Source organism: Crocodylus porosus, unplaced genomic scaffold, assembly GCF_001723895.1.
Source record: "Crocodylus porosus isolate Cpor-Errol unplaced genomic scaffold, CroPor_comp1, whole genome shotgun sequence".
NCBI lineage: Eukaryota > Metazoa > Chordata > Crocodylia > Crocodylidae > Crocodylus > Crocodylus porosus.
Genome location: NW_017728931.1, coordinates 71,716,351 through 71,729,776, shown reverse-complemented (window position 1 = coordinate 71,729,776; position 13,426 = coordinate 71,716,351). Strand labels below are relative to the sequence as shown.

General features: G+C 43.7%; 1 protein-coding gene across 4 annotated transcripts in view; it reads left to right on the top strand.

Annotated features, from left to right (window-relative positions):
- Window positions 1-1,135: 1,135 nt before the first annotated feature.
- The window catches only part of ACSS3 (acyl-CoA synthetase short-chain family member 3), a 178,383-nt gene continuing 166,092 nt past the window's right edge, over window positions 1,136-13,426 (top strand). For 3 of the 4 annotated variants that reach the window (XR_002102507.1, XR_002102506.1, XM_019543148.1), the window contains exons 1-2: window positions 1,136-1,972; window positions 11,898-12,042. Coding sequence is in view for 2 of the 4 variants with exons in the window: in XM_019543148.1 (XP_019398693.1) it covers window positions 11,980-12,042 (63 nt within the window). In the remaining 2 variants the exon portion in view is untranslated. The remainder of the gene's footprint in view (window positions 1,973-11,897; window positions 12,043-13,426) is intronic. The other variant, XM_019543147.1, reaches the window with a different exon arrangement.

The window sequence follows — 13,426 nt, the reverse complement described above, 5'->3', positions numbered from 1 at the left end:
TGGCCGAGCCCGCCCGGGTCTGGGGCGCCGCAGCCGAGCGCATCGAGTGGTTCAAGCCCTGGGCGAGAGTCCTGGACGCCGGCGGACCGCGGGGCGCCTCCTGGTGAGCGCGGGCCGCGCCGGGCCGGGGCTGGACGTGACTACCGGGGCGTCGCGCGGGCTGCGGCTCCAGTCCCCTCCTGCCGCGCTTCGCCCGCGCCACGTGTGTCCGCGGCCGCGGCGGGGCGGGGCGGGGCGAGGCGGGGTCCGGGCAGGAGGCTGTGCTGTACAGGCAGAGAAAGCGAGAGAGTGTGTGTGTGTTAGTTTTAATCGTAGTCTTAGTTTATTCTAAATCGTAGTCTCAGTCTTAGCAGGGACGGATCCAGGATTTGGCAAAGGGGGTGCGGGAGCATCCCCCCCCGCCCCCCTTCTGGTTTGGTCAGGCTGGAGCCTCTGGGGACTTCCTTTTTTGAAGTCCTCAAAGCAGATAAGAATTCGGCACCTTCCCTTGCCCCTTTGTGCCTCCTCCCCTTCCCCCCTGACCGTGGGTGACTCGTGCCTCCCGAGTCTGGGGGGGCACCAGCAAGGCATGACTGGGGCGGCATCCCCCAGCAGCCAGCCAGCAACTGGGGGGTCGGGTTGCTGAGCACGGCGGTGGAAATCAATCTTGGGGGGGGCACTAGCTCGCTGTGCCCCCCTACCAACCACAGCACTTGCGGTCAAGGGGGGCACCCTTCCCCCCACATGTCGCCTGTGACCCTGACTGCTGCTGCCACTGTCCCAAGCCAGGGAGGCTCCTGTTCCCTTGAGCCTGGCTACAACTGGGCTGGGCTGAGCTGAGATGGGGGCAGCAGAAGCAGTGGAGATAGGCAGGCTGTATCCCCCTGTTCCACCCAGTTCCCCCAGGGGCAGGCATGGGAAGGAGGCACCCCCCTGCCCATTGTTTTTGCTGCTGTCATTGGTTCCAGCTGAACCCATCCTTGCACAGCCCTGCTGGAGCAGGGGGGCTTCCCTGGCCCCACCAGGGATGGGGAAAATCCGTAGCAGGAGGAGGGGGAAGGGGATAGGATCTGTCTTTGAGTAGGAAGGGGAAGGAGGGGAATTTTACATGCTTTGGAGACTTTAAAAAAGCCCTCAAAGCTCCCAAGATCTAATCAGAGGTGGGGGTGGGAATGCAGGCACAGTGCTGCACTTCCTTTGGATCTGCCCCTGTGTGCCTGTGTCTATACCAGTACCATCTTTGTATGCCCATGGTATAAGTGTAAGAATGCTGTGTGCCCCTGGAGGCTGGGGGGCATGGTGAGCTCCTGCAGGCAGTGGTGGCACTGTTGGAAATGGGAGTATGGCAGCGGCAGTTTCATTGGTGTGGGGGGGTGGCGAATGGTGACCTTTTTGCAGGGAGTACACCGCCACGCTCGGGGTGCATGTGCATCTGCGTGCACCCTCTATATTTCGCCAAGGTACAAGTGCCTTTGGCTGTTGTACACACAAGAAGGGTTATGTTTTTCACCAATGATAAAAGACATTTTATGAATCCAAGGTACCATTGCTTCCTTACTTGATTACAATTTAAAGGCCAAGTGGTTAACAGAATTATTTTGGTTGTGGGGGGGTGATGTCAGATCTAGATGTTTGAAAAGAGGGGAGGGTACATATGATATGGAACATTGTAACATATTAACACCAAAACTACTTCTCTCCAGTTAAAAATAAACTAGAAGCTTTGGTAATACGCTAGGGGTCCAGGGCTGTATTATTCAGTTGAAGATTGAAGCAAAAACAAACACAACTTCATTGGAATAAGTTACAAACAGCCTGCACGGCTGTGAAATAGGAGCTTTATTACCATAAGCAGCTAACAGATCACAGAATTGCAGAGTGAAGGCCAGCATGAATGGTGGAGCATCAAGACAGGTGCACACCCCCTGGATCCACCCCTGGGTGTATAAAACATTGGATATGTGGATAAAACACCCAGTTGTTTAGAGAGAAGGTAAACAACATACAGTAAAGTAAAACATAATCACATGTGATAAGAATAGTCATTACTTTGAAGTCCTTTTATACTTATTAGAAGTGATTTTTTTATAAGAGAATAACTCAGTCTAAACCAGGCAAGGTTCTTTGAGTGATATCTCAAGAAGAGACAGACCAGCAGAGACTCCCAATGCATGAAGAAGGGTGACTAAACATGAAAGCTTGCCTAAAACTTTTTTCCAACTACTCAGTTGGTCTAATAAAAGATATTACTTGCCTATGTCCTTAGGCCAACATGGCTACAACTAAATACCCCTCAGTCTAAACCAGTGATTCTCAGTCAGGGTGTGCAGCACTGTTAGCATTGTTAGAGTACAGACATGATTCACAAGAGATTTCAAATAGGATCCATAGTGCCAAAAACATTCTGATCTGGCATCATGTACCCGAGTTGTTTGCCTCAGGATAATTGCTCTATTATTTTTCTGGAGTAAAAAAACAAAAAACAAGGGAAAACTAAGAGCTGGCATTGCTCAACTCATTTGAACACCACAATAACTTAAAAAAAATGATTTTGGCAATGAAAGAATACAGCTGATTCACTGGTGAACAGTCAATTACAGTAAATGACAATTTAATACATTTGGGACACAGGAAAAAAAAATAGCCAAAACAACTGTGGAGCAGGCCCCAGCTCCCAAATCTTTTTTTCTTACTCCATATACCCTTTCCTTTTTATGGCTATATGAAGGAGCATCAGATAAAACTCACTGTTTACACTGTGATCACTTGATCAGTTAGCATCCTAAGTAACTTTCATTAATTGAGCTTTACTAATTTGAATCATAAACAAGGATGTAAACATTGCATTATTCATGCTAATGGCTTGTGCAGACACCCAACAACACCTGTCTAATTTATGCTAGTTTTATACACTGATCTAATTAACCAGGCTCCAGTATTTCAGGTCCTGTGGGTTATAGTGAAGCACAAGCTGAATATGAGCCAGCAGTGGGCCCTTGTTGCAAAATAACACAACAGCAACAAAAAACTCAGTAGCATTCTGGGTTGTATTGCCTGCAAGTTGAGGTGAACCTTCCTCTTTACTAGCATCGGTGAGTTCTTGCCTGGAGTAGTGTGTCCCATTTTGGGCATTATGTTTTAAAAAAAGACCTGGATGAACTGTAGAGTTCAGTGACCAGTAACAAAAAATGACTGGAGATCTAGGCAACATTTATGAGGAATGGAAGAACTGGGATTCTTTAGTCCAGAGAAGAGAAGACTGAGTAGGGACTTGATAAGTCTTGAAATACTTAACAGGTGGTTAGAAGAGGATGGTGATGGAATATTCCTTGTGGCTGCAGGAGACAGAAGTAGTAACAGTCTTCAATTACAAAAAAGAAAATTTAGGCTGAATACTAGGAAGAACATTGTAAGTGTGTGTGTGTGGTGTTATGCATTGAAGCAGGTTACCTAGAGAGGTTGTGGAGTCTCCATCCCTGAAAGTTTTAAAGAGCAGATGAGACATTTGTGTGGAATAGTTTAGATATGGATAATCCAACTTTTCAGGTCACTTTCAGCCCTATTTTTCTGTGAATTAATGCCCCTCAGCATAGTTTTATAGAAAATGGGTCTCATCAAATAAACCTGATTTTGTTCTTTGAGATTGCAAGTTTTTAACAAAAAACTTGCAATCTTAAACTTCTGTAAAGTGTTTTGAATAGCTTGAAGAGTGGACTGGTTTAAATCAAATTGATTTAAATCAGACAAGCCCAATTTTCATCAACTTTCCCTTTTAAATAAAAGTGTATATTCATTGGCTGGTATAACAGTTAAAACACATTGATTTACAACTGAATACAGCTTTTATAGCAGATCTGACACACGTATTTCCTAGGCACATGAACTAGGTACCAAAAATATATAGTTTAACATATTAGGATTGTTAGAAATCCTACATTTTAATGTGCTATAACTAGGGGGTGCCGAACTGGAGGAGGCAGCTGACTGATTTTGCAGGCAGATGCCAGGGCAGGCTGCCATTTTTGTGGGCTGAGCATGGTGGAGCACCTTTGTGCCTCCTCTTCCTGCAGATTGCCACATGGCCTGAAACTGTGGGTTAATTACCTTGATTAAGCCCAGGGAAGCTATCAGTCCAAGTGTTATGAAGCATGGATTAATGGCTTCCCCAGGCTTAATCAGGATAATTAAGTTGTAGTTTTGGGCCATCTCTGGGCTCCACACTTTTGGCTGGTTCAATGCCAGAAAAAAAAAAAGACAAACATTACTGGCAATCAGAGAAAAGCGCACAGAAAACCCTGCAGTCTTGGAGCATGAGTGGGTGGAAGGCATAGGGAACGGGGGTAGTGCAGGGCCCCTGCAAACAGCCCCACCTCATCCCCCTTCTCTTTGCTCTTTCCCCCCTCTGCCTTTCCCTCCATGTTCCAAGACTGCAAGGCTTCCTGCACATTTTTCTATGCTTGCCAAAAAGTTTGTTTGTCTGCCTGTTTTTTGGAGGGAGTTTTTTGCAGCAAGCCTGCCAAAAGTGCAGAGCCCACGCTTTTTTACAGAGCCTGCCTGAAATCATGGTTTCTGTGAAAATTGTGCAAGCACAATTTTGGTAGGCCCCAGCTATTAAATGGTGAAATATATATAATTCACTAGATGATTAACTTTTTGCTCATATTTATATCAAGCTGGATTTAGTTTGCAATTTGAATTTAATTAAACACCAAAATCAGCACTTCAAACTTATTAAACAAATTTTTAATGTTTTGGATACAGAAACTTTTAAAAATCAAAACATGGTGCACATTTACAAGTAATTTATTAAATGCTAGTATTAACTGTTATAGTATTAAAAAATGAATTGTGCTTAGTGAATTAAGCCAAGTATTTTTAGATCTTCCTGGGGAAAAATATTTAAAATGCCCTGGTGAAAGTCACCTACGATTAAGTTCCTACTACCTAATTCTCTTTAAAATGAGACAGTCACTTCAGAAGAGTATAACTGACATATACCACCATAGACTAGCACATTCATTAGATTTTGAACACAAACATTTTGAAATTTGTTAGTAAACCACCCAAAATAACTAACAGTATTGTCATAAATTTATCATTTATTAGCATTAAAGTGTATGGCAGGCAATCTATAGGAGCGGTTCAGAAATAATACATTTCCTAGCCAATTAATCCGGATGGCTCAGACGTACTCACATCAGCATTTTTCATAACGTTCCTTCATTCAGGCTACCAAATCTTGCAGCTCCTTGTTGTAGTGTTTACATTTGACACATGTTCCTCATTTGCACAGTGGGAGAGGAATTTCTTGGAAATATTTCCAAATAGGGCCTTTTTGTGACCTGCAGCCCTGGCAGTTTTTTCATACAGTTTCCAGGTACTGAAATCAATTCTAGTCTATAATCCACAAAGTGTTTTTCCTCTTCTTATGCTGCTTTGAGCCCAACATTAGCCCTTTCTGTTGTGTACACTGCTACTTATTCTGCTCCCTCTCCCTCCTCCATGCAAGAAATTAACAGACCAAGACTCCTTCACCTTGTGACATAACCCACCATACCCTCCCCCCCACCCCCCAAAAGGAAAAAAAACCCCCAAAAGCCCTGACCCCTTTCCCCTTACCTTACAATTCATGGTTTCTGCTGTTGCAACCCCCGGCCTTGTGTGTTGCAGTATCTTAGTTTAGGTACATGGATAGAGCACCTGAGAAGTTAATGTTTACATCTTTGTATATATGCAAAAGGATCAAGAAAAGTAATTTAACTGAAGTATCCAGAGCCATTCAGAAACGGGGTTGGTAGTTACTGAGCAGATGGTTATTTTTCCATGAGCTGGAGAATAAGTCTCCATTATCAGTGCAGAATCATAAATAGTCATAACTTGAGAGCTGAGCTATCAGAGCTCAGGTAGAGAGAATAAAACCAGAATTTATACTATCCAGGTGAGCTCAGTGGATAATCCAGATCAAGGAGTACACATTATGGTGTCTGCTGGAGTTAGTGGACAGGTTCCAACACCTGTAATATAGACCCTGCCTCTGTTGCAGGGTCAAACCCCTAATACATGAAATATTTTTCCATATTTTTAAAGCATAACCTTAAAAGGTAGATGTTTTCCTCTTCATTCTCATGTAGGAGAAAATTAGCCTTTAACTGCTAAGTTTTTAGTAGAGGCTCATTGACTCTCATCTATTTTGTTTAAATTATTTTAATAGATTATACTAAATTTTATACTAGCCTATGATGTATTAAATTCAAATTTCATTTTAAGCCAATTTGTTTGAAAAAGGAAAACAGTAAAACAAAATCCTATTTAAAATCAAAGAAAACTGATCTGAATAAAAATCAGGAGGCACTACTTCACAGTCAGGGCGGCTAGGATCTGGAACCAACTTCCAAGGGAAGTGGAGCTCGCTCCTACCCTGGGGGTCTTTAAAAGGAAGCTAGATAGACACCTTGCCAGGGTCCTTTGACCCCAGCATTCTTTCCTGCCCATGGCAGGGGGTCAGACTTGATGATCTGCTCAGGTCCCTTCTGACCTCACCAGCTACGAAACTATGAAAATAGATTATTTTTTAAATAATTGATTTTTATCCACCCTGTAAATAAGTGTAAGTAGGATATTCAAAATACTGCTTCAAGAAAGTAGCTTTGGTACTACAAAACTTTTAAATCTGTGGAAGAACTTCATTTTCCCCTTCCGCTATAAAAACAAAACAAAATTTACACACACACACACACAAAAAAAACCAACAACCAAAAAAATAACCTGGAATAATTATTTGGGAACACTGGCAGTAAGGTAAATTTGCTAGACGTGTTTTTCTAGTTGCAAGGAATTTTCCTTTGAAAATATTTGATCTCGTCTTCCCAGTATTTTGAGTGAAATGTTTAGGGGTTAATTGATTTTACTAGTGTCTTGAACTTAAGGATGATGTTTGGCCAGAGTCATAGCTTTCCTTTCTTTTACCTGTTCATCAGAAAAGGATTTTAGACCTGGTTAATTAGGCAGTGTTGATATCTGTGGCTGACCATCTCCTTCTACCAAAGTATTAGCATAAGGGGCCCGTGCTGATTCTGAGATATTTGTTAGCAGCTATGACAGGGGTAGGTGGAGGGCCACTTAATGAGTTTTGGCAAGCCATCAAGGGCCGCATGACAGGCAGACAGGAGCAGATAAATCTTATTTTTCTAAACTTTTTAGGGGCCCCGTGGGCCAGATAGAATGGCCTGGCAGGCTGGATCTGGCCTGCGGGCCGCATTTTGTCCACCCCTGAGCTATAAGATGCCACAAGTAAGGTTGCTTTTGACCTTTATGCATCATCATTGGGAGTGTATTCCTTTTAATGTCAAGTCCCAGGTGACCATTTTTTTTGTAAGAGGAGGCAGGATTCTGTACTCTGATACAAGGTGTTGGCTTTGGTTTTGTTTCTCCCTGTAGTTATTTTGGCAAATCAGCAAGTCCTATCTCGAAGCCCTTAGTCACACACAGAGGCAATGATTGTGTGGTGGTGTTTTTGTACTTGGAATTGAAACTGGTGTACAAGGATCTGTTCTGCTCACTCTGTATAGGGAGGGAGCTAGAAAGGGTCCCCTAAATATAGTCTTTTTTGTTTCACCTGTCTGGAAAACTGCACTGAGTGGGATCACTTGATCTGTGATCCAAAACAAGTTTGCAACCTGGAATACCGACATGCTGATGGACAACTGTAATAGTGACTGAATGGGGTGAAGAACAGCACTTGTGGCCAGAAGACTGGTTTGAGACTGACATTGCTGCACCAGATGTGCAGGAGAGGGGGTTCTCACAGAATATGGTAGTGGCTGCACCTTTTTTTGGAAAGGAAAAGACAAACAAGACAGACATGCTCGTGACATGGGTTTTGCTACCGAAACCAAAATTATTATTTAGATGCCTGAATGTCCAGTTGGCAACAAAAGAGCAGCTCATGATCCTTATGATGTGATAAGAATAATCCAACTGACCAGCAACATACATCCTGACCTTTGATGCAGATGAGGAAACCAAGGAAGAATTCTGTTTAAAATTTGACAATATTCTGTTATCTGTCATCAAAGATGATAAGATAATTCTTGTTCGAGATTTCAGTGTGGGAGTGGGCGGGGAGTCTGAGCTATAGAAAGGAACAGTTAGAAAGGAAGGAGTGGGGAAATCCATTTAAATGGACTTCTCCTTCTGAGCAAATGTTTGGAACTTGATCTCATCACAAACTCCCTGTTCCATCAAAGCAACAAATTGAAGATGTCATGAATGCACCCCTGCTCAGAACAGTGGCATCAAACTGACCACCAAATTGGTAATAGTGTATGTGTGGGACCAACGTGATGTCCATATCAGTAGAGCTACTGATGGACAACTGTTGGATAGATCATCATTTGATATATTCCATCGTGTCTGTTCACATTGCCTCAAACTGATGCAAACAAAAGAAGCAACCAAGGAAGAAGTTCAGTGTAGAATATCTGAAAATCCCAGTTAAAAATAAAATGGTCATCTCCAGCAGTGCCTCTGTGAGCAGCTCTGACCTCCTTGATAATTTTGATACCATTGATAACTGGGAGAGTCTCAAGAAAAGTATCCATGAGGTGTGTGAAAAATCTCTAAGTTTCTTCACAAAAGAAACACCAGGATGGATTTGATGAGAATGATAGGTAAATTCATACTCTCATTGACAGAAAACAGAGAGCTTTCAAAGCAAAATGATACCAACTTCAAACAACCAAGCCATTTATTGCCACTTTAAAGTTGAGACACAGGAAAATTTGAGAGTGGAAAAAACAAATGGAGAGTCAAAAGGTTGCTAACAGCAATGGTGTGCAGTTTTTTCAGCAAAACCAAAGCTATCCATTTTCCAGAAGCCCCTCCCTGTGTCGTGGCTCACTTCCATGGAGACCCCAGTAGCAGTGGCACTGTGACAGCGCAGGGCCTGGGTTTCCATTGGAGACCAGTCCTACCAGCACTGGTGGGGAGCTGCTCCGGGGCTGGTACCTTGCAGTGGTGACAGTGGTACGGGGCAGAGCCATGGATTACTGCCTGCATGTCCCTCCCTGGGGCATGCAGGCATCAGATCACAGCTCTGGTCCAGCTCTGGACCACACTGTCAACACCACAAGATACCAGCCCTGGAGCAGCTCCCCAACGTGTTGCGTGCCTTGCCAGCATTGGTGGGGCCGTTTTCCATGGAAACTATGGCACTGCACTGTCAGGGCGCTGCTGCTTTTTGGGTCACCACGGAAACTTGCTGCAGCAATGCGGGCAGGGGCTGCTGGGAAATAGAGTCTGCTGCAGACTTTGGAGTCTGAAATGGAGTCCAGACTTTGCCCCCACCATGGGTTAGGCAGTAGAGAGCTAAATGTCTACAGAACAGCGTAGCAGGAGCTTGCAGAAAAGCTAGCCTGGTTTTAGGACAGTGCTACAGAGGACTTGCTAATTGGTAAAAAAAATAATCTGTTACTTGACAAAGACAGAAGCAGCAAAGCTAGGCAGTACAGGGGGCAGCCTGCTGGGAAGCATGTAAGCCTGCTGATAACCATGGAAAGCCCCTGGGCATTAGGGAGGGAAGGTGCCTGGAAAGGAGAGGACTATATAAGCCTGGCCTTAAGGCTACAGGTTGTCCAGAACTTCACAGGAGAAGGAGCTCTGCAGGAGGAGAGTCTTACACAGGCATATGTTATAGAGCCATAGGGTTTCTGTCACTCTTTGACTATAAACAGATGTCTTTGCAGTGGGATCAATTGTGTTAGGATGTGTCCCAAAACAGCTGACCCACTTCATTGGCATCTACAGACATTGCCTGGGGCTGCTGTTCCACAGTGCCAGGCTCTTGTGGGCCTTTGGTGGCCTGGTCCTGTGAGAAAATGGCCTTGGGTGCCCCCCGTCACCATTAGCATGCCTCTGCTTGCAGATATATGCCTTGAGTTGGGAGTGTGCAGCATGACATGCACTGCTAGAAACCCCTGGGGCAGGGGGAGGGGAAGGAAGGGAGACCGTCTTCTAGGCTCATGGAGGAGTCCTGGGCTGTAGCTTTACCAAGCAGGTGGCTGGGCCCAGTCCAGCCCTGGCCTTCCTATAAGGTTCCTATAAGGGAAAAGTGACCCAGAGCTGGGGTGAACCAGTAGAAGCCACAAGCCTTTGACAGGAGGCTAAAAAACCTTTCCACTTCCCTTGGGGCCTTGTAACAGAATAGTGTTTGTAGCTTTGTTATTTAGGACTCTCCTGCCTTGCTCCTGGCTCGCTTCTGCTTCAAGCCCTTTTGCTGTAGTTTCTGCCCTGTGCCAGCCTTGTCCCTGCCTCCCTTCAGCCTTTGACCCCTGCACGTTTGTTCCTGCCTCGCCTACTGCCGCAGATCCTAGTGCCTTGTTCTTGCTTCCCCTGTTGTGTGTTCTGAACTCTCTGGTTCTTGGTTTCTGGCCTGGTCTCAGTGACAGACCTGTCTTGATCCATGACACCATGGACTTCAACTGACACTTAGTATTATGGCCCTTGGCTTTGGCTTCTGGACTTCCAGTATTGTTGCTCCTTGGCCCCTGAAACCTGACCCCAGCCCCCCATCTGAGTTCTACTTGTGACATGACAGCTGAATGAAGCTTTGGACTGTCTCCGTTCAGATTCACTATATTTTATTCCCTCAGACTTCTTGTTTCTTCCATTGGGCCATGTTAAACCCTCTGTTTTATGGTTAGTTATATCCTAGTTCAGCATAGTTTTTTTATGAGATCTGAGTGTTCCTTAAATGACTTTCTCCAGCAGCTTAATTTATCATTCCTTAAAGGTTTTTGTGTTACTGGTAAATGTGTAGAGTTGGGCAGAGTGGCATGCATGAGTCAGGTCACACAAAGTGGAGACCACTGCTGGAGTTCATTTTTGATACTGGCTAATTTTCAAATTAATGTAATTCTTTTTATATTTCACACTTAAGCATAATGCTACTTTTGAATATTCTCTTCTATATAACGTTACTATAAAAACCAAATTTAATTTTGTGAAATGGTTTTAATTAGAAGATGACAGTTTTCTGTAAATATCTGGCTGTTGAGAAGACTATGACTCATGCTGTGCTTTGCAGCAATTTTTTAAAATCATTGGAGTACAGCAGGGTAATGTCAAATGCACTATGAATGTCAGACAAATACTTAAGATTATATAACCATTTGGTTGATTTCATATAAATACAGATGCTTGCATATCTTACAGTAGATACTAAGAAATGAACATGCATATTTTAAGTCCTAAATGTGTTCTTTCTAAATAAAGTACATTAAAATGCAAATACACAGTAATTTTTGCCCAAAAATGCATGGAATAACCTAGGCAAACCTTTTTTGTTTTAACCTTTGTTAATTACTCTGTTACAGGCAAAGCACTTTTTTTTAGTTATAATGGTTAGTGTGTATTTGAAAACTTTTTAGATACATCAAGACATCTTTTCTCTCATTCCTGTTCATAAGTTCACAGTGACAGTGGGATCAAAAAAAGTCTTGCTGCTCATTTGGTTTCTATGTCTAGTATTCACTAATTATTGAACCATGCCTGTTTGACTGTATCTCTGGTGCCTGGGATTTGAAGGTGTTCTTTTGTCCAAATTCTGTTTACACCCAGGGAATCTTATTTTCCAAAATTGGATAAAGTTATGTACCTTCCTTTTGGTGAGGCCACATGATATCACAACTATATTTATCTGATTCCAAGTCTTCATGAAGTTAAACTAAGGCACTTATGACCCCACTGATAGTCTTGTTTATCCATTTTTGAGCAAATTATTTTGACCTAATATTAAAGGGCTTTATGAATTGAATACCATACTTTAAAAGCACTTAGTTAGTGCTATCAGTCCTTTTGGCAAATTAGTCTAATTACCTTGAAAAAAATTGACCTTATTTGATGCTTTCTTTTTTTTCCAGGTTTGTAGATGGGGAGCTGAATATTTGTTATAATGCTGTAGATCGTCATGTTGAGAATGGACGAGGAAACCAGATTGCGATCATGTATGATAGCCCTGTAACAAATATCAAAGAGGCTATAACTTTCAAAGAAGTTCTTGAACAGGTACAGTCAATATTAGAATCTGATTATATGAAGGAGATAAGAAATGTAGCATTACATGGCATTTGGTGATTATGGGAGTATTTGAATTAGGAATAGACTACCTCTGTAAATTGTTGCTTATTCAAATCTACATTTTATTCTGTTTTTATGTCATATTCCGACTTTCATGCAGAAGTAATGATTCTTTGTAGATTTTAATCTATCTCACACTTCTTCATAAAGGTAAGGTGTCATGGGGCGGGGTCCTAGGAGCGGCTGTGATCTCTCCTAGCGCCCCCTACTGTGTCAAGTTGGTGTCAATGCACCCTCGTTCTCACCTGCCACATCTTTGATGTTATTAGTGTTATGGGAGCTGCCTTTTCAACCCCTTGGACACGGTACCCCTGATGTATCCCAGTCTGTGCCCCGTCTTAGCTGACTACATGCCCTAAAGCCTTAGGGGCTACGCGTGGCTCCTACCATCCCTGATACCACACCCCAAGCCTCGCAGATGTACCAGGCATTGCCTAGTCAATTCTTTGTTGTGCCCTCACATCGCCCCCTTGCTTACCTTGCTATAGCCCGCGCCCTCACGGACGCCCTCTGGGCTCGTCTCAGTTTCCCGCACCCTCACGGGCATTCCTTGTGCTCTCAGTTGCCCGAACCCTCGCGGGTTCCCTGGGCTCGTCCCACTCTCGTGGTCCGTGCTGGGGCCTTTCTCCACACTCCCTGCCTGCACCGGGGCCCTTCCAGTCAGCTGACCAAACTACGGTTGCCCCGGCAACCGGCACCTGTACCTTTTCCTAGGAGCAGGGCACTTCAGTGCCCTGCGACACACCTCCCCCCTTAAGTTCATAACTCACTAGGAGCAGGGCATGGGAGTGTCCTGCGACACAAAAACAGCTGCTTAAGAAAAACAGCTGTTTTCCCTTTTTTCTGAAAGTCTTGGATTTTTCTCTGTTCCTTTCTCTTGATCAGTTATTTGATTTTGCTTTGAAGTTAGAACATATAAAGATCTTTAACAATAACTCACTCTAATTAACTGGCTTACTTAACAAAATTAGTTCTGTTAATGTTAGCAGGAGGCATGTGAAATAAAAGTACAAACTTGAACAGATACCTGTCCCTTAGCAGACCAACATAAATATAAATTTTAACCATTAGGAACTCCTAAAATAGATACCTCTTCTATCCAGTTTTAGATTACATTGAAAGTGGAGCTTTTCATAGAATGGTAGAATCAATGAGTTGGAAGGGACCTAGACAGATCATCCAGTCTGACCCCCTGCCATGGGCAGGAAGGAGCACTGGGGGAGGCAGGGGTCATAAGACCCCAGCCAGGTGCCTATCCAGTCTCCTCTTGAAGATTTCCAGGGAAGGTGAGAGCACCACCTCTCTGGGAAGC